The 19361-nt window shown below is 34.6% G+C and overlaps 4 protein-coding genes across 4 annotated transcripts; 2 read left to right on the forward strand and 2 right to left on the reverse strand.

Annotated features, from left to right (window-relative positions):
- Positions 1-376: 376 nt before the first annotated feature.
- On the forward strand, positions 377-4345 carry LOC123878429 (transcription factor Adf-1-like). Its single transcript, XM_045925605.1, has 5 exons — positions 377-673; positions 1769-2147; positions 2639-2790; positions 3220-3297; positions 4212-4345. Exons 1-5 carry the CDS (start codon positions 532-534, stop codon positions 4343-4345), a joined length of 885 nt encoding a protein of 294 aa, XP_045781561.1. The 5' UTR covers positions 377-531.
- Positions 4346-13019: 8674 nt separating this feature from the next.
- Positions 13020-15200, forward strand: LOC123878648. Its single transcript, XM_045925962.1, has 2 exons — positions 13020-13194; positions 14260-15200. The coding sequence occupies exons 1-2, from the start codon at positions 13020-13022 to the stop codon at positions 15051-15053; spliced, it is 969 nt and encodes a 322-aa protein (XP_045781918.1). The 3' UTR covers positions 15054-15200.
- On the reverse strand, positions 13200-15309 carry LOC123878644 (protein ANTAGONIST OF LIKE HETEROCHROMATIN PROTEIN 1-like). The gene is made up of 2 exons (XM_045925958.1): positions 15194-15309; positions 13200-14132 (listed from the first exon to the last, which is right to left on the reverse strand). The coding sequence occupies exons 1-2, from the start codon at positions 15307-15309 to the stop codon at positions 13229-13231; spliced, it is 1020 nt and encodes a 339-aa protein (XP_045781914.1). The 3' UTR covers positions 13200-13228.
- A 375-nt stretch (positions 15310-15684) lies between these two features.
- LOC123878680 lies at positions 15685-16752 on the reverse strand. The gene has a single exon (XM_045925992.1). It carries the CDS (start codon positions 16682-16684, stop codon positions 16142-16144), a length of 543 nt encoding a protein of 180 aa, XP_045781948.1. The 5' UTR covers positions 16685-16752; the 3' UTR covers positions 15685-16141.
- Between the last annotated feature and the right edge of the window lie 2609 nt (positions 16753-19361).

Below are 19361 nucleotides of genomic sequence, written 5' to 3' on the forward strand. Positions count from 1 at the left end.
ATGACCCGCTCCATTTTATAAAAGGAATAATTAGAAATAATTTACTCACTTTTTTTAAATATGTTATGAATGCCAAGGATACTGCAACTTGGGACCATATTGTAGCCTTCTGGTTACAGAGGTGTTAAGTCGGTGCCTAAATTATCATCCCATGAACAAATACCGTAGATCATGGTGAAACATTGTACCAAGTGTTTCGTAAATCTGTTAGAGTTGCTCTGTGTACAATCTGCTAAGATGTTTTATAAAATTCGTAGTCATAGTAGTCATTCACGTTGACTCGCGGGCGCGGTGGCGGGCGCGGTCACGAAATATCAAACATATGGCGTAATATCCAAGTGTTCACATACGAAACGCACGTGCGGTCTAGCTAGCGACTGGCGCGCGCGCGCCGCTCGCGGCAATATCAAACGCGTGAGATGTTTGTGTGTGTTTACGTCGAACTAGCGGCGGAGCGCGCGATTCACTCGCGACGTCAGGTAAGTTCAACCAGTATGAACTTGTCGCTAGAAACGGTAGCACGTCTCCATCATGTCTTTCAATACAGAAGAGTTTATTAGTGCTGTTCAGGCTAGAACTCCGATTTGGCAAAGCAAACACAGGCATCATATGAACAGAAATATTCTCAATAAGCTATGGAAGGAAATTGCGGAATTGTTTCCTGAAATGGAGGGTGAGTAAATGAAATATTGTGGGTACCTATTTTTAACTTTTTATTTTTCTAAAGGAATATTATGACAGACTACAAAAGATACAAAAATATATTACAAAGATGGCGACGTATATATTAAACGATTGTTCTCCCAAAAATATTTCGTGAATAAACTCCGAATTTGTTTAGCTCGATTTGATGGATTGTTGTTTCTTCCAGTTTGTCGCCTTTGGTGCTGAGTTTCAGTTGTTAACTCATCATTGAAATTGTAACCATCTATATCAATTACAATATTATGCAATAAGCAAGCGGTTTTGATAATCAGGCGTGCATGTTTAACATCAGTTTCAATAGGTTTTAACAAAACTCGCCATTTATTGCATAAAATTCCAAATGCACACTCCACGGTTTTTCTCGCTCTTGACAATCTATTATTAAAATGTTCTCTCTCTTGATTCAATGTTCTTTGTGGATATGGACGCATAAGATACTCTTTAAGAGGATAAGCTTCATCGGCTACTATAACATATGGAGCTGTAATATTAGAATTGGGTAATGTTCTTGGTTCTGGAATATTGAATGCGCCTCTTTCGAGTAACCGGTTCAGGGACGAGGCGTTGAATGTACCGCCGTCGCTTTGCTTTCCTCTACCTCCCACTTCAATAGTTAAAAATCTTTTGTTCGCATCAGCCACAGCTTGCAAAACAATAGAGAAATAATGCTTGTAGTTAAAAAATGCCGATCCTGATCGTTTAGGTCGTTTAATTCTACAATGTTTACCATCTAAGCTGCCAATGCAGTTAGGAAAGTTCCACATTTTCTCAAAATCTGAAGAAATATGCTTAAGCTGGTCTTCAGATGGCAGTGGCATGTGGACATTCAAATTTTTTTTCCAAATAGCTTCACAGGTACTATAAACAATCTCAGACACTGTACTAACACCCAAACGAAAGCTATAAGCCAAAGATCGAAATGCCAACCCAGTGGAAAGATATCTGAAACATATAAAAAAAATACAATTATTACGTAAAATTTAAATATATCTATACTAATTACTTTATATACCTACTAAAATTATATAAGGCATCAACACTAAACAATATTTAATTTTTATAGAAAAGGCTTTAAGAAAAAAATGGAAGAATATTCGGGACCAATTTATGAAAGAGTTTAAAAAAATTCCGGTTTCTCGTTCTGGAGATGCTGGAACTGATCAAAACACTTCAATGTGGCCATATTTTCAAATGATGCAGTTTATAAAAGATGACGTTACCCCAGAATTAAATGAAGGCAATTTAGATGAAACTGCTGATGGAAACTGTAGTGATAATAATGAACGGTCCCCAACTCCCCAGTCAATAGCTGGTTCATCTACAAGTACACAATATACGAGCACCAAACGTAAATGTGCACAAGATGTAAGACAGGAATTCATGGAATTAAAGAAGAAAAAGTTGGAATTATTACAAATTAAACTGTCGCAAAGCAGCGAAAGGCAAGAACAAGATTGCGAAGACCTGTTATTTTTTAAAAGTCTGTTGCCGTACATGAAGGAGTTTACTCCTATGCAAAAATTACGTACGAGAAACAAAATTACAGAAGTTGTTATGAATGAAATGAATAGTTTCACGTCCCAGGCTTACCATAGTTACAATAGTTACGAATATAACACATCAAATTATGGAAATTAAACTTTAAATATAATTAACTACGAAAATTCTTTTTTTTTTAAACTCACCTTATAGTTACAAATAGTCTTTCTTCGGGTTTTATGCTTTTATGAAAATTTGTGTCTACTTTTGAAATCTCACTCCTTATTGAATCCAATATGTAATCAAAACAGTTGACTGTCATCCTGGTATATCCAAAAAATCTTGAAGGATGTTCTCTCAAATTACTATATAAAGTATGAAATTCACCATACTGTTCTCTTTCTTTATTAATTTCGTGCACACCAATTCTAATTTTTAACATCTCCCACTTTAGATATGAATTTTCGGTTAAAAATAAAAGATCGTCGTCCATGTTTACAATCTCTGACAACACGTCACACTCGCGCAAACGCCTGGCGGCTAATGTGAACACGAACTCGCCACTTCTCCGGGCCCGCACCCGCCGCCGCGCCCGCGCTTTCCAACGTGAACAAGTACATATATGTTTGGTTTCCACAACCGCGGATAGATGGCGTTGTTGCACAATTACGTCGCGCTGTAATTTCTGACCGTCGCGATCGTCGGAAGCATATATGTAGTATCAGGTGCGGTGTTGATCGTTGTTGTACTCAGTTGTATACGAGTTAATAAATAAACAACCATATAACCAGTGACCTGAAGTATCATTTTACTGTACACAGCTGAAGTTGTAGCGTGTAAACTCTGGGATGTGTATAGCAGGTTATACCAGCCTTTTAAACGACTTTTTACTAATATTACTCTATGGTGGAATTATTTAACAAAATTGCAGATAAGAAAGCCTTCTGATCCAGTCTTGTTTAGAATTTTCCAAAAAGGACCTAAACACCCATTACAATGTTCATTTTTGTAATATAAGTATTACTTTCTTTGCAGAATTAGGGGCACTTAAACAACAGTACAGAGAAACTGACCACATGCTGTTCACCGATCTCTGTTTAACAGTGAATGGAAGTTACAGTCAAGTAAAAAATGGAAAAGTTTATGGAAACTGACCACTTGCTGTTCCCTGATCTCTGTTTAACAGTGAATGGAAGTTACAGTCAAGTAAAAAATGGAAAAGTTTATGGAAACTGACCACTTGCTGTTCCCTGATCTCTGTTTAACAGTAAATGGAAGTTACAGTCAAGTAAAAAATGGAAAAGTTTATGGAAACTGACCACTTGCTGTTCACTGATCTCTGTTTAACAGTGAATGGAAGTTACAGTCAAGTAAAAAATGGAAAAGTTTATGGAAACTGACCACTTGCTGTTCCCTGATCTCTGTTTAACAGTGAATGGAAGTTACAGTCAAGTAAAAAATGGAAAAGTTTATGGAAACTGACCACTTGCTGTTCACTGATCTCTGTTTAACAGTGAATGGAAGTTACAGTCAAGTAAAAAATGGAAAAGTTTATGGAAACTGACCACTTGCTGTTCACTGATCTCTATTTAACAGTGAATGGAAGTTACAGTCAAGTAAAAAATAGAAAAGTTTATAGAAGTGCAGTAACACCAACGTCACCTCATCATAAATTATGGGACTATAGTATTAAAATACTAAAATCAATCAATCAAATTTATAGATGCCAATGAAATTTATAGATGCCAAAGGTCAAGTAGTGCCATCTTTATCAAGCTGGATAAAACCAATAGAAAATGTAAAGAGAGTAGTGAAATATTTAAATTCTATAGGTATTAACTCGCTATTGCTGCGCAATTTCAACCACAACCCTATTGTTTTTTTTTTTTGAGGTAATTCGAGCTCAAGAACCAATATTATACCCACGGCATCATCAGCTATTGAAGAAATAAGGAAACAATAAGAATAACAAACTTTTTTCTGAAAGTGTTAAGTTAAGTTTATCCAATTACATACTCCGTTCTTAGGTGGAGAAATCAAGAAAGCTATAAAATGGGCCAAAATACAGAAGAACCACGTGATAGAAAAGTGTTATCAATTGAAACGGAGGAGTCAAATATCCCCAAATGGTACAGTGAACAAATCGACAGAGAAAAATTAGTTATCATATTATTGAAAGATGAAGATTCAGCTTGTCATGAATTTTATATGCCAACATTTCTGCCAATACTCTTACGACACTAATAACCTTTTTGGAGTAATATTATGAAAGGTGTATACGATTCCAAATAAACTTAATAATTCTAAATAAGTAGAGAGAACTGGTACAAAAAGGACAACATAATTATATAAAAGTAAAAAGAGAAATACCAAAAAAGATTTGTTTTTTTACAAAATGCCTAAGCCCATGAGATCAAGAAACGAAGGTTTTTTGTATGTACTTTTTTTCTCTCCCAAACATTGATATGGCTAGTATTACAAAGTAACCGACAGTCAAATGATACGGAACGATAACGCCGGATTTTCTCGGTCTGAGACACCATTTGCACGTTGTACTAGGCAGATTTATGTAGCTTTTTTTTCTATTAAAATGTTTAACTCCATTTTACCGCATTTTTCTATCTTCATTAGATTCTGAGACAAAAGAAGTCTAAGATAATTGTGTTCTAAAGAAAATAAGAAAAAAAAATAGAAAGAGAAATGTCCAAAAAAATATGAAAAAAAAAACATATTGAGAACACCACTATGCCGTGTGGACAGTGGTGTTCTTACTTGATGGCAGCCCACGACTGCCCTGCAGAGCATGGATTTATCAGCTTTCACCCACAGACATGATTGAAAAGGGTACAAATACGATGTACGGCTACAATAACGATAAAAATTTTTCATTATTAAAATGAAAATGAAATAATCTTGATTTATACTATTTAGCATTTTTGATTTGATTGAAAATACCATATTTTTATGTGCTATGGTGCACAAACCCCGGTGTCTGAGGAATGTATGTGGCATTTAATATTATAGGTTGTATTTACTAACTCTAATCCAGCAACAAGAGGGTACTCTTACAATGGATACCTTCTCATGTTGGCGCATAACGGTAAACGAAAGAGTCGATAAGATGGCGAGAGAAACGGCTAGCGATGGTATACCATTTACTTGTGTACCGACATATTATTATGTATTATAATTTATACAGGGTGGTCAAAAAGTCGTGGATCAAACGAAATAGGGAGATAGAGGAGGTCATTTCTAGCAAAAAAAAATTCTACAGCATGGCCATATTTAAATTGCCCTAAGAGTTATGAATATTTTTGGGCTTTTTAACAAAATACCAGATTCTCTTACAATTTAGACTAATTAAAAAAAAAATGAGACAAAAAACAATAAAACAAACGATGTTGTGTCATTACTAGATAATGTATGAGCACTACAAACCTTCTATTGAGGCTCTGGCTACCAAATTACAATAGCAATTAATTTTTTTCCAAAACTTTTAAAACGTTACCAAAAATTAAATGTCACTTTAAAAGCGCACTGTGAAAAAAAAATGTACTACGAAAAAGTGACCCTGTATCAGAAAAACTTGCTGATTTAATGCTAATTTAAATGAGGTATAACACATTACCCTTTGTTTCGTAATTCTGGTATTATAATCGTTTTTTTCATATCAAGGTGCAAATTTCAGTAGATTAGTTTAATTCAAAATAATTTTGAAGATTATCATGCTGCTAGTTAAACTGCTAGTTTTTTGTACGTTGGAATGCTAGAAACATCACTGTGCTTGTCACACTTAAAATTTGTGAAAAGAACAGAAACTCTTTACTACCACCACGTGCCAGAACTACCCAGAACGCCCTCTTTTCTAGGAAACAAAAAGATAAAGAAACTATGCCTCTCTTTCACATCCTTCCTTATTCCAACAATGGAAATAGAAAGGATGATTAGTGTGAACGAGAGGCATAGTTTTTTTATCCGTTTCCTAGAAAAGATGAACTACTTGCAAGACGGGCGTTCTGGATAGTTCTGGCACGTGGTGGTAGTGAAGAGTTTCTGTTCTTTTCACAAATTTTAAGTGTGACAAGCACAGTGAAGTTTCTAGCATTCCAACGTACAAAAAACTAGCAGTTTAACTAGCAGCATGATAATCTTCAAAATTATTTTGAGTTCAACTAATCTACTGAAATTTGCACCTTGATATGAAAAAAACGATTATAATACCAGAATTACGAAACAAAGAGTAATGTGTTATACCTCATTTAAATTGGCATTAAATCAGCAAGTTTTTCTGATACAGGGTCACTTTTCCGTAGTACATTTTTTTTTCACAGTGCGCTTTTAAAGTGACATTTAATTTTTGGTAACGCTTTAAAAGTTTTGGAAAAAAATTAATTGCTATTGTAATTTGGTAGCCAGAGCCTCAAAAGAAAGTTTGTAGTGCTGATACATTATCTAGTTACGACACAACATCTTTTGTTTTATTGTTTTTTATCTCATTTTTTTTTAATTAGTCTAATTGAAAGAGAATCTGGTATTTTATTAAAAAACCCAAAAATATTCATAACTCTTAGGGCAATTTAAATATGGCCATGCTGTAGAAAAAGTTTTTGCTGGAAATGACCTCCTCTATCTCCCTATTGCGTTTGATCCACGACTTTTTGACCACCCTGTATAAGTATTAAAAAATATAAAAGTATTAATTATTATAAAAGCTATTTGTACAAAGTCTTGGAACTGTTACACCTCGGCTTAGTAGGCATTCTCGATGACTATTTCTAATTGGGATGATCCCCACTCCCTTCATTATAACAAAATGATGATAAAAAGTCAGTCTATCGCAGCTATACTCTAACGGCCAGTTTCTTCATTGCAAGCAACAGCCAAAGTAATGGCTTAAAGTAAAAGTAACGGTCTTTGTTTCTTCACAGTTTAATCTGTTGCCTTTACTATTGCTTTTACCTTTAACTTTTACTGCTCAATAGGCTGCTGTAAAAGCTACAGTACTTGTCATTTGTCAACATTTTTAGGTTATATTTACTTTTTCAACAGTATTTTACGGTTCCACCGAGTTTTATCATTTTATTTGATACTACTTAATTAAAGTATCAAAATGTTTTCAAGATCTTCAAGTGAAAGTTCAAGTTCATCAGATGATGAACTTATTATAAGTTATTTAACGCATCGGCGTAAAAGATTTAATATTCGGAAGGATCATTTTTTATGGGACGACGCTGATTTTCTATTCCGATACAGAATGCCAAAGGAAACAGTTACATACCTCAGTATATTGTTGCAAGATGAGCTGACGTCAACCACGGTTAAGTAAGTTTAGTTTCAGTTTGTATCTTTTACCAGCTAGATACCTACTATGTACCAATAACTAGGTTGATGTTGATACCTATAGATTAACTAATACCACGGTAATATTATCTATACAGTATTCTAACTCGGCCGTTTCTTTGAAATAAATACCTACAGCTGCGCGGTACGTAAACATGCGGTAGGGCTGCCCGCCTCCAGTAGTTTAATTACATTTGCCTACTTTGTGTTGCCATCTAGTTTTGTGATTGTAAATATACTTTTTTTATATAAACAAATAAAATACTTTGTGAATTGCATAGGAAATGTTCAATAAAAATGCGTGTTGTTTTTTGATTGGTAGATTTAATTAAAAAACCATGTTTATATTTGCGCCTCGACTGAGACGTAGGAAATTAAACGAACGTTACGAATTATTAAATTTTAAAGTTTAAAAAATCCGCATCCCTATAAAGCTTTTAATCAAAAATTGTTTTGGGGAATATGGGCAAGATAGAGAAAAAGGAATAAATATCTTTTACTTGGTTATAGACACCTGCAGCTACTTTACAATTTATATATTTGGTTTTAAATGAAGTTCGGAACATTTTCTCCATTTTTTGTATATATTCCACAAAATCATCGCTGGGTACAATCAAAAAAGTTTGTGAATTAATCTTATTGTAGTCCCGGTACCTTAAATACCGACATTCTGAGCTGAAATTGTGGCTTCTTTGATCGGGTTTCACATACAACGAAAAAATCGCGCGGTTATTGTTAGGAAAAACAAAACACCGCCCGTTCGTCACTGCGGCACAGTCGCGACTGTCTGCGTGTCGAGCGCCTGCCGACATCGAGGTGCGTAGGCATAGCTCGCGTTTCGTCCGTTTGTATGAAGTTGGAATACTGTACATACCATTACCGTGCTAATACATATCATAAGTAGGTAGTTAAGTAGATATCTATGACAAAACACAGGTCCTATTAATAAAAAAGTCCATATTTACTGAATGTAGATATTATGTAGGTACATTTCTACACTAGACTACTTGTTATTAGAATACATGACATTTTACCTATTTATCTTTTTTATAGGAATAAAGCTCTATCAGTGAAAGAACAATTATTGCTGGCTTTACGCTTTTATGCTACTGGATCGATGCAACAAGTTGTTGGAGATATAGCTGGTGTACATAAAAGTACAGTATGTAAATGTGTTTTTAAAGTGTCATCAGCTATAGCTTCATAAGCAGGGATGTTTATACAAATGCCTACAAACGAAGAACTAGAAAGTATATCTTGCCAATTTTATGATATAGCCCGTTTTCCAAAAGTAATTGGGGCTATCGACTGTACACATATAGCAATTGTATCACCAGGTATGTAATATTTATTCATATCAGGTAAAATAATAGGTGAAAATAGAAAATATAATAGGTAAAACAGTGATAAGTTAATAAAATGTGTCTTTTATTTGTGATTAACTAACAAATATCCTTAGCCACATTTATAATAGTAGGATACAAACCTATATAAAACCTACCTATTATGAAACTGTTTACAAAAATCTGTTCCAGGAGGTGAAACAGCGGAGTTGTACAGAAATAGGAAAGGTGTTTTTTCATACAATGTTCAAACAATATGTGATCCAAATTTAAAAATTAGAAACATAGTTTGTCGTTGGCCTGGAGGATCACACGATAGTACAATTTTCAACAATAGCAATGTTAAAGAAATATTTGAGCGTGGCCAGTATGGGGACTATGTTTTGTTAGGAGATTCAGGGTATCCAGCAGAACGTTACTTACTGACTCCTCTGAGAAACCCAGTAACCCCAGGAGAAATATTGTACAACAAAAGCCACAGTTTATTTCTTTACGCAACGTACATTTGCATAAATATTTTAGAAGTAAAATATTACATTTTGTTTAAATTCCGTCTAGTATTAAAATTTACTTCATAATTTATGAAACAGTTAATAATAACGTTACACATTTCTTTTAGTATCACTTTACTACTAATATATATAAAAGCTGTACTTAAAGTAACTAAATTTATTTAAGTTAAAATGTCAATTATAGTAAATATTCGATAATAATATTAAAACCACTTGCTTCAGGTCATGGCGCATTTACGGAACCCACGTTTGTCACGCATTTTGGAGGCTATGGAATCTAAGAAAGATTCCGTAAGTACTGAAAACCCCAAACTAATATCCATGGACGACCTGGATTATAATTTTTCACGCGATGCAAATCCGATTATTGTCGATACTTGTAGATCTCCTTCTTTATTGCAAGAACAAGCACTATCACAGTCCGTTAGTGATACTATGGAAGCTGATGTTCAACCAGTTGATGACGGAATACCAAATCCATATTTGAGCGGTACTGGTTTTCCAGAATTAACTCCAGAAGAAGACCTTACCAGACCAGGTCCTAGCAGTAGAGCAAGATCCAATTCAACTAGCTCAAAATCATCTTCAAGTTCATCATCAACAAGTTCATCTTCATCATCTTCATCTAGTGCGTCTGAATTAGGTAAGGATTTTTCCCCTGATGAGGCAGATTGCGATCCTGATTATGTACCAGCAACCCCACCTAGGCGTGTATTATTTAGCCCAACTCCTCAAAATAGTATTTCTGTACAACTAGTTGAAGAAAATAATTTGGGTCCTCCAGAAGATAACAGAACTCCGAACAAACGAAGACGTAAAGGATTTCCAAAAGCATCCGTGAGGCAAGATGCTAAAAGACTTCGTAATAGTGGGCAACAATATACTTCTGTGTCCCAGTTTAAAAAAGTCATGCCAAAGAAGCAGATAGGACCCCCATGTGGGGAAAAATGTAGACTAAAGTGCAGCGAATTGATCAAACAAGAAGACAGAGAAATTATTTTTGACAATTATTGGAAAATGGGAGATTTATCTAGACAAAGAGATTATATTGCAAAGTGTATTAATGTTATTACACCTAAGTATCAATATAAAGTTCATAATAGCAATAGAGGACCCAAGCATTCATTTTCATTCGAGATTAACAATATTAAGCATCGTATCTGTAAAACATTCTTCAAGAACACGTTGGCCATTAATAATCGACCTATTGCAACTGTGATAGCAAAAAAGAACCAAGCGGGAACGATTGAAGAAGAAAAAAGGGGTAAACATGGAAAACAGTACAAAATAAGCTCAGATATAATTAAAGGAATAAAAAACCACATAGACTCAATCCCCAGAATTGAATCTCATTACCTAAGACAACAAACAACTCGTGAATTTATTGATGGGGGTAAAAACCTTACAGATCTTTATACCGACTACCAAACACAATGCTTGAGTGATGGTGTTGAAGCTGCTAAAATTCATACATATAGAAAAGTGTTTAATGAAGATTACAACATTGGCTTTCACACACCTAAAAAAGACCAGTGCGAACTATGCATTAGCTTTAAAAACGCTGTTGATAAAACAATAGAATTACAGAACAGACACGACCAACACCAGCTTGAAAAAGAATTATGTCGCCAGGAAAAGTCATATGACAAAACAATGGTTCAGGAAAACTACATTGTTGCCTGTTATGACCTCCAGGCAGTGTTGCCTCTTCCAAAAGGAGATGTTTCTACTTTATATTACAAGTGTAAGCTCAATGTTTGTAATTTTACTATAAGTGAATTAGCGAAAGACTATTGTGATTGTTTTGTCTGGAGCGAGGTCGAGGCATTAAGAGGAGCTAATGAAATAGCAACGTGTGTTTGGAAGTATTTGACAAAGAGGGCATCAGAAGTAAATGACAATAATTTACGAATCACATTTTATTCTGATAATTGCTGTGGTCAGCAAAAGAATAAGTTTATGTTTTCTATGTATTTATATGCCTTATCTGTTCTGAAAATTAAGTCTATTACGCACAAATATTTAATTAGTGGGCACACACAAAATGAAAACGATTCCGTTCACTCTGTGATAGAAAAAGCCGTTAAAAAGTGCTTACGTTCTGGTCCTGTGTACACACCAGATCAATACGTGGCCATTATCAGAACTGCACGAAAGAAAGGCAATCCTTACAATGTTACCGAAATGTGCTATTCAGACTTTGTTGATATAAAAAATCTTACAGAGATATGCGGTGCTCAATTTTCAAAAAATACTGAAGGCGAAACAGTTAGAATGAGTGACATTAAAATAATGAAATTTGAAAAACATCAAGATTCCAACCACATTGGCATTTATTATAAAACTTCCTACTCAGATACAGATTTCAAAGAAATACAATTCCGTAACAATCGTTCGTCTCGAACACGTACTAGCACTGATCTTCAAGATTTCCAGTTGAAGCCTTTATATCAGTCCAGATTAAAATTGAGTGATAGAAAAAACAGCGACCTAAAGAGTTTAATTAACAGTAATATAATACCACAGAGTTACGCATTGTCATATTACAACAGCATCTTGTTTTAGCAATACTAAAACGGGATGTTATTGTAATAAGACAACTTATTATTGATGATTATTGATTTAGAAAAACAATGAGTACTTAACATTATTTTTAAGTTTTTTACGAGATTTTTTATATAACATTATATATGGCAATAGGTTTGCCTCATTATTCTAATTAAGTGATACAAGTCAACATAACTTTGATTAGCCCTGAGCAGCTTTCGTGGATAGGGAAATAATGCTGTGATTGTAACTTTGTTAAATTAAGAAAAATGCTATTTCCAATTGGTTTGTTCCTCGTCAAACTGATTGTTAATGAATAAATAATTAAAAAGATACATAACAAGTAGTTAATATAGTAAGATACTTACATGCTGTGATTTAAATGTACAAATTTCTCAAGACTGATTAATAAATAACTATGCCAAATGATTGTATGGATCTCTCTTTAAATTATAATAAAACACTATTAATTTTGGAATGTTTTTTTATTTGGTTATATTATAACACCACAACAAATGCCAACTTTATGATTTTTAATTTAAATGTTAAATAATATTATTGTATTTATGAAATTTTAATAGTTTTCTATTTAGTAACATCAGTTGCACTGTAATTTCATAGTAATATAACATAATGAACAAATTATTAATGGTAAAGTGTTACTATAATAATATAAATCAAAATAAATAATACTGTAAATAAAAAAAAATTACTTTCGTAAATCACGTGTCATAATGTAAACAGAGATCTATAATAAGACCTCATTAAATGTCTTAAAGAACCCTGCACTCAGATTTTATTGACATAAAACTGTGACTTTTTTCTAATATTGGCTCTCCTGTAAAATTTTATAATTTCGTTTAGTAACGGTTTTACTTTAAAGGTGCGATATGAGCTTGTCGACATGCACGGTGGCGCCAAGGCACGGCGCCGCGGCCGCGTGCGCCGTGACTGCCCCTCGGCGCGCCGCGTCTACGCACGGCGTGATTTTCACCAGTGTTGTATGGCAGTCTATCGGGGTGTGTCGACGGTGCCGGACGTACGCACGGATTCGTGACCGCTTATATACGCTGTTTCGCGATTTTATTATAAAATGAACATAAATCAAGAATTATTAATTACGTTGATTCAAGAAAGGCCTGTAATATGGGATAAGACCATCGACGATTATAAAAATAAGCGGCTTAAATATGATTCCTGGAAAGAAATATTTATTCATTTCCAGCCCACATTTGAAGATTTAAGTGGTGATGAGAAAAACAAGTTTGGTAAGTTACAGATATTTAATTATTAACTTTTTACTTATGCATAGTTGTTTTGATAGGAGAGGCGACCTTCGTTAGATACAAAATATTGTGCAAATCTGTTGCGAACTTCATTAGCCGCCAAACTTCCGCGAACTGCATTCGTGATAGGTAACTGGATTAGTTCCGATTCTGAATCAAGGGTGGACTCATTTTCACTCGCATTGTGAAACTGAAAGTTTTCCTGCTTATGTATAAAATTTTGCAAAACACAACATGTTTTCACAATATCAACTGCCAAATCGATGGACACATTCATTGGCCGGTGAAAAATTCGCCATTTATTGGATAAAATGCCAAACGCACATTCAACAAATCTTCGCGCTCTTGTGAGTCTGTAGTTAAATGTACGTTTTAATTGATCAAGCTGATGACCACCAAATGGACGAAGCAAGTGATAATGCAAAGCAAAGGCTTCGTCCGCAACGAACACATATGGCAAATCGTAGTCAATTCCAGGCAAACGTGTTGCATCGGGTAGATTTAATCCGTTGTTTGTTAAATTTTTCCAAAATGGGGTCTCTTTAAACACACTGGAATCACACTCCTTTCCGTAGGCGCCAACGTCAACAAATATAAAGTTGTAATCGCTATCTACTACTGCCATCAAAACTATAGAAAAAAAATGTTTGTAATTTAAAAACATCGAGCCACTATCAATTGGCTTAATAAGTCTGATGTGTTTTCCATCGACCGCTCCTAAGCACAGCGGGAAGTTGGAAGATTCTTGAAATTTGCTTGCAATGTGTAGCCAGTCTTCTTTAGATGGCATTTTCATATATTCTTTATACAGTTCTAACCAAATGTAGTGGCATACTTCACGTACGATGCAACTTATGGTTTTTATTCCAATTCTATAGCTGTAGTATAGGTCAGTAAAGGTATCTCCTGTTGCTAGATACCTGAAATATAAAACAAAACGGTTCAGGTTCAAATACTAAAACCCCATTTTAGGTCGGGGTCGATTCAGTTTAGGTCGGGGGTTTTCATAAATTTTGAATTTAATAATTATTATTTATTTATTTTCAGGGCAAATGGTGATGAAGAAGTGGACCAATATGAAAGATAGCTGGATAAAATATGACAAAAAAATTAATGAATGTAAGTCTGGTTCTTCAGCAAAAAAAATAAGAAAATATATGTTCTATGATGAAATGATGTTCCTAAAAAAAAATGTTGAGCATCGCAAGACCGATTCTAACATGACTGAACATGTTCATGATTCTAGCCTCAGTAATGAAAATTTTGATAGTGCAGTCCCGAATCAATCAAGCTCGGGATACACTGAACGGAGTGAGACGCAAAGGGCTAAAAAAAAAAGAAAAAATGAACTAAGTGAAGTTGACATTAGGTTTATGAAGTTTATGGATTCAGCAGAACGAGATGAGAAAAAGAAAAGCCGTAGTATGAACTTTTTTATGGGAATCGCTGATACAGTTGACAAGTTCAGTGATGAAAATATGATAGACTTTCAGTTTCAAGTAATTTCAATAATTAAAAATATTCAACAAAGACAGTGTACTCAGTATATACCTACATCAAGAAACCAATGGGATCAAGGCCATCAAGGATATTTAAGTGGTACAGCATCCTCAAATGCGCAATCGTCAACATATGGATATTCTACAGCTGCTAGATCGAGCTATGGAATAAGTCGTCCACAGACGTCTTCTCATGATTTTGGACACGGTTCTGGTTTAGAGCCAATCCACTACCGACCCGAATCACAATTATCTGTACATAGTGTAAATGCGGAAAGTATCTCGGCAGATTCTCAAGTTTCTATTGAAGACGAATTCGATTTTAGTACCGCACTTGAGTAGCATTTTCAGCGTAGTGTATTTTTTGATTTACTTGTTCTTAAATTAATAATTATTAAAATTCAATTACATGTAATAATTTTGTTTGTGTGCAATAAACAATTTTAAACTAAAATATGTCATTTAATTTTGTACCTACTTACCTCAGAGTTACAGCCAATCTTTCTGCGGGCGATATACTCTCTCGCATAAAAGTATCTTGATGTTTTAGTTCCTGGGATAATTTTTGGAGCAAGTTGTCGAATGTAGTTTTCTGCATTCTAAAATAACTGTAAAACTTGTCTTCATCTTCTCTCAATTGATTCTTGACAAGTGTATGAAACGCGCCATATTCCTCCCTTTTTTCTAAAATCGGATGTATCCAAAACCTTACTTCCCTTTTTTTTCTATTTTCTTTTTCCTATATATGTAATAAGCAACTATAATCTTTTTTTTCGTAAGAAAATTCATGACGCAGCACGTCCTACACAGCCCGAGTAAAAAGCGCTACTAGCCAGTACTTACCAATGTCTCGCGCGGTGATTTTGCCGTATCATGTACAAGCTAGCACGTTTTTTCAACCGTACGGCTTACACACCGTACGTTTGAACAACCGTGTAATGGAAAAGATGCCTTACAGTATTATTGTAAATCACAATTTCATTATTTTCAGATTAGCTGCAGATTGAATTGACAAGATAACTGTGTGTAATATATATAGATATGTATTTGAAAACCTATTATACCTAAATAAAAACTTTATAATAAATATATTTCAGCATTATTCTGTTTTCTTCAAATATCTTCAGCGTATTTATAATATCATATTAAATGACGATACATATGAACCTATGCTATTTAATTGTGATCTGATAAACACATTTGTACAATGTAAAATAAAATAAACGAAGTACCATGATGAAATGAAATAATAAAAAATTCCATGTAAAAGTTACATCGGCCATAACCTTGGTTTACTGAGGTGATAATGGTATTAATCGGCACCTTGTATATGTCAGTCAAATAATATATTCAAAGAAGGTACTATTTATTCTAATATGAAATACACAAATTGCTAAAAAGCTCTTAAAATGAAGTTAGAAAAAGATACATTATTCTGTTTTCTTTCTTAAAATATCTATTTCTAATTTCATTTTTAGAACTTGCAATTCATGTAGTTCCTGTTTACGCTGTTCCTCTTTTTTTAACAAATCCATCTCTAACCGACATTTCTCCTCTCTCAGATGGACTAGAGAACTTTCGTCCTGCCTTTCGATATTTTTGGTTTTAAGTTGCACAAGTTCCTTTTTCATTTTCGCCAATTCCAAAAATGACTGCCTGGTTTGATGTGGAGTAGCATTTAATGTTTTCCTCGCTGCATGTCTTTTAAATGTAGCACTCATAACTGGGGAAGATTGTTGTTTTATATTTTCTTTCACAACATCCTGTACTTCTACAGCATCCTGACTTATATCCATCACATTTATCTCTGCATAAACTGATGTTGGAGGTGGTTCAACCACTATGCCACTGCAGACATCTCCATCATATTGAGACTCAATCCCGGACACAGACTCTTTCAGAATTCCAGAGACCCATTCACTCGTTGCAGATAATGGAGGAGGAGGTGGTCCTCCACCAGTCTGCCGACGCATGCGGTTTACTCTCCCAGCCTCTTTCCTTGCACTTTTTTTTATGTACTCCCACTTACATTTCAATTGCTTAACACTTCTATCAGGGGGCACGGCAGTGCCCCCGCCAAGACGAGCCAAATGGCGGCCGGGGCGCTACGTACCTTTTTCTCGAAGTGTTTCGCCGTATTTTCGACCCGCCATAACTTCGGTCTGGATAACGTTAGAAAGCTGAAATTTTCAATATAAGGTGTCCTCAGCAAATTTACCAAATATACCAAGTATCACATATCTAGCTTTTATGGTTACAGATTTGTTGATACCTAAAATACGCCGATTTCGTCCCTCACTGATGATCATCAAAACCTCTACTCAAAACCTCTAAGGTACTTCCCGAAGTCCTAGAAGGCTGAAATTTGGTATGTAGACTAGAAATTGACAACAAACTACAGGAAAATTAAGAAATTGGAAATGCCCCCCCTCTACGCCTCTTATGGGTGAAGCAAATCTGTAAATTCTGTCGCTAGAATGCTGATATTTTCAGGATAAGATGTCCTTGGCAGATTTATTAAACGCATTGAGTATCAATTGTCTAGCTTTTATAGTTTCAGATTTATTGACAGTCAAAACTTCTAGTCTGTAATTCTAGGGTACTTCCCGAAGTCCTAGAAGACTGAAATTTGGTGTGTACACTAGAAATTGCATACAAACTACAGGAAAATTAAGAAATTCAAAATTTTCCCCCTCCACTCCCACGTATGGGGGAAGCAAATTATTTGTAAAGTCTATCGCTAGAATGCTGATATTTTCAGGATAATATGTCCTTGACAGACTTATCAAACGTACCAAGTATCAATTCTCTACCTGTTATGGTTTCAGATTTATTGCCATTCCAAACCCCTCTAGTCAAAAGTTCTAAAGTACTTCCCTAAGTCCTAGAAGACTGAAATTTGGTATGTAGGCTAGGGATTTCATTCAAACAACAGGAAAATAAACTTTTCCCAGTCTGTACATTTAAAAAATGTGTTTCCTGAAGTCCTAAAAGACTGAAATTTGATATATCTGCTTTAAAATTGAGTTGCAAGATTCCACCCAAACAAACATAGTTACATACATTGCAAGTGGAATAAAAGCTTTTAAAAAAAGAGGTAACGATAGAGAGCGGGCCATGAAAATGATGTAGGTACCTACAAAAAATAGATCCAAAAAAAAATCTAGGGCACCTGCCAAAAAGAAATGAAATCCCACCAAAAACATTTCATGTAAAATGTTGCCAAGACTCACAAGTTCATAATGCTTTCACTGTTAAAAAGTTATGAGATCTCTAGTAGAGCCAAGCCCCTAGCTGAGCTTAGAATTGCGCTGCCCATGGGACCTATCCCAAGTCCAAAGTATATAGCTCTTAAATGCTCTTGAGTATATCACATTTATAACAATAAAGAACAAATAACTCTACTTACAAGCTCTGATTTTACAAACCCTAAATCTTGGTTAAAAAAGTACGGCTTGGCCGTTTAATGTTCGTGAAACTATTACATGTCATAACATATTATAATATTAAGGTCATAAGGAATAGTTTGTTCGACAATTACTAATTTATATTATTCTTCATGATTGTCGCACAAGCTATTCCGGGCTTAAATGTCATATCAGATAAAAGTACCACGAACATTAAACGGCCAAGCCGTCCTTTTTTAACCAAGATTTAGGGTTTGTAAAATCAGAGCTTGTAAGTAGAGTTATTTGTTCTTTATTGTTATAAATGTGATATACTCAAGAGCATTTAAGAGCTATATACTTTGGACTTGGGATAGGTCCCATGGGCAGCGCAATTCTAAGCTCAGCTAGGGGCTTGGCTCTACTAGAGATCTCATAACTTTTTAACAGTGAAAGCATTATGAACTTGTGAGTCTTGGCAACATTTTACATGAAATGTTTTTGGTGGGATAGGTATTACTGGACGCATTAAATTCTTTGGCAAGCACCTCCCAAGTTTCCTCTTTTTGTTTAATTAGAACTCCATTTGTTTTTTTATTTAATAATACGTTTTTATGCTTGTTAATTAATTTCTGTAATTTTTCAATTTCGGTACTAGTAAAATTCGAAGCTCTTTCACTGTAAATAATAAAACAATAATATATATTTAAATAAGACACTCTAAAGCCTTTACGCCACTAATCTATACTAATATTATAAATGCGAAAGTGTGTCTGTCTGTCTGTATGTTTGTCTGCTACGTTTTCACGGCCCAACCGCTGAACCGATTATAAAGAAAGGTACAGACTTGGGATACATCCCGGGGAAAGACATAGGCTACTTTTTATCCCGGAAAATCAAAGAGTTCCTAAGGGATTCAAAAAACCGATATACACGCGGGCGAAGCCGCGAGCATCATTTAGTGTAATATAAGATCTTGTGCAATAAGTCATTCATCCAAGAAGTATTTAAGTATTCTAATGAAAAAGCAACTAAACTTATTCCAAACCTTGAATTTTGATAAAAACTTTGGTAAAACCTAGGTCTTACAATACATATTAATTACATATCTATGATATTAATATTGAAATGCTGATAACATACCTAGACGTCAAGTTTACGTCCACATTTTCGTCTCTGAAAAGCTCCATCATAATAAATATTTTAAACTTGTTTGGCCAGAGTAGTTGGAAACTCGACTCTAACATTTGAAGAAATCACAACG

Source organism: Maniola jurtina, chromosome 26 (genome assembly GCF_905333055.1).
Source record: "Maniola jurtina chromosome 26, ilManJurt1.1, whole genome shotgun sequence".
In the NCBI taxonomy this organism is placed as follows: domain Eukaryota; kingdom Metazoa; phylum Arthropoda; class Insecta; order Lepidoptera; family Nymphalidae; genus Maniola; species Maniola jurtina.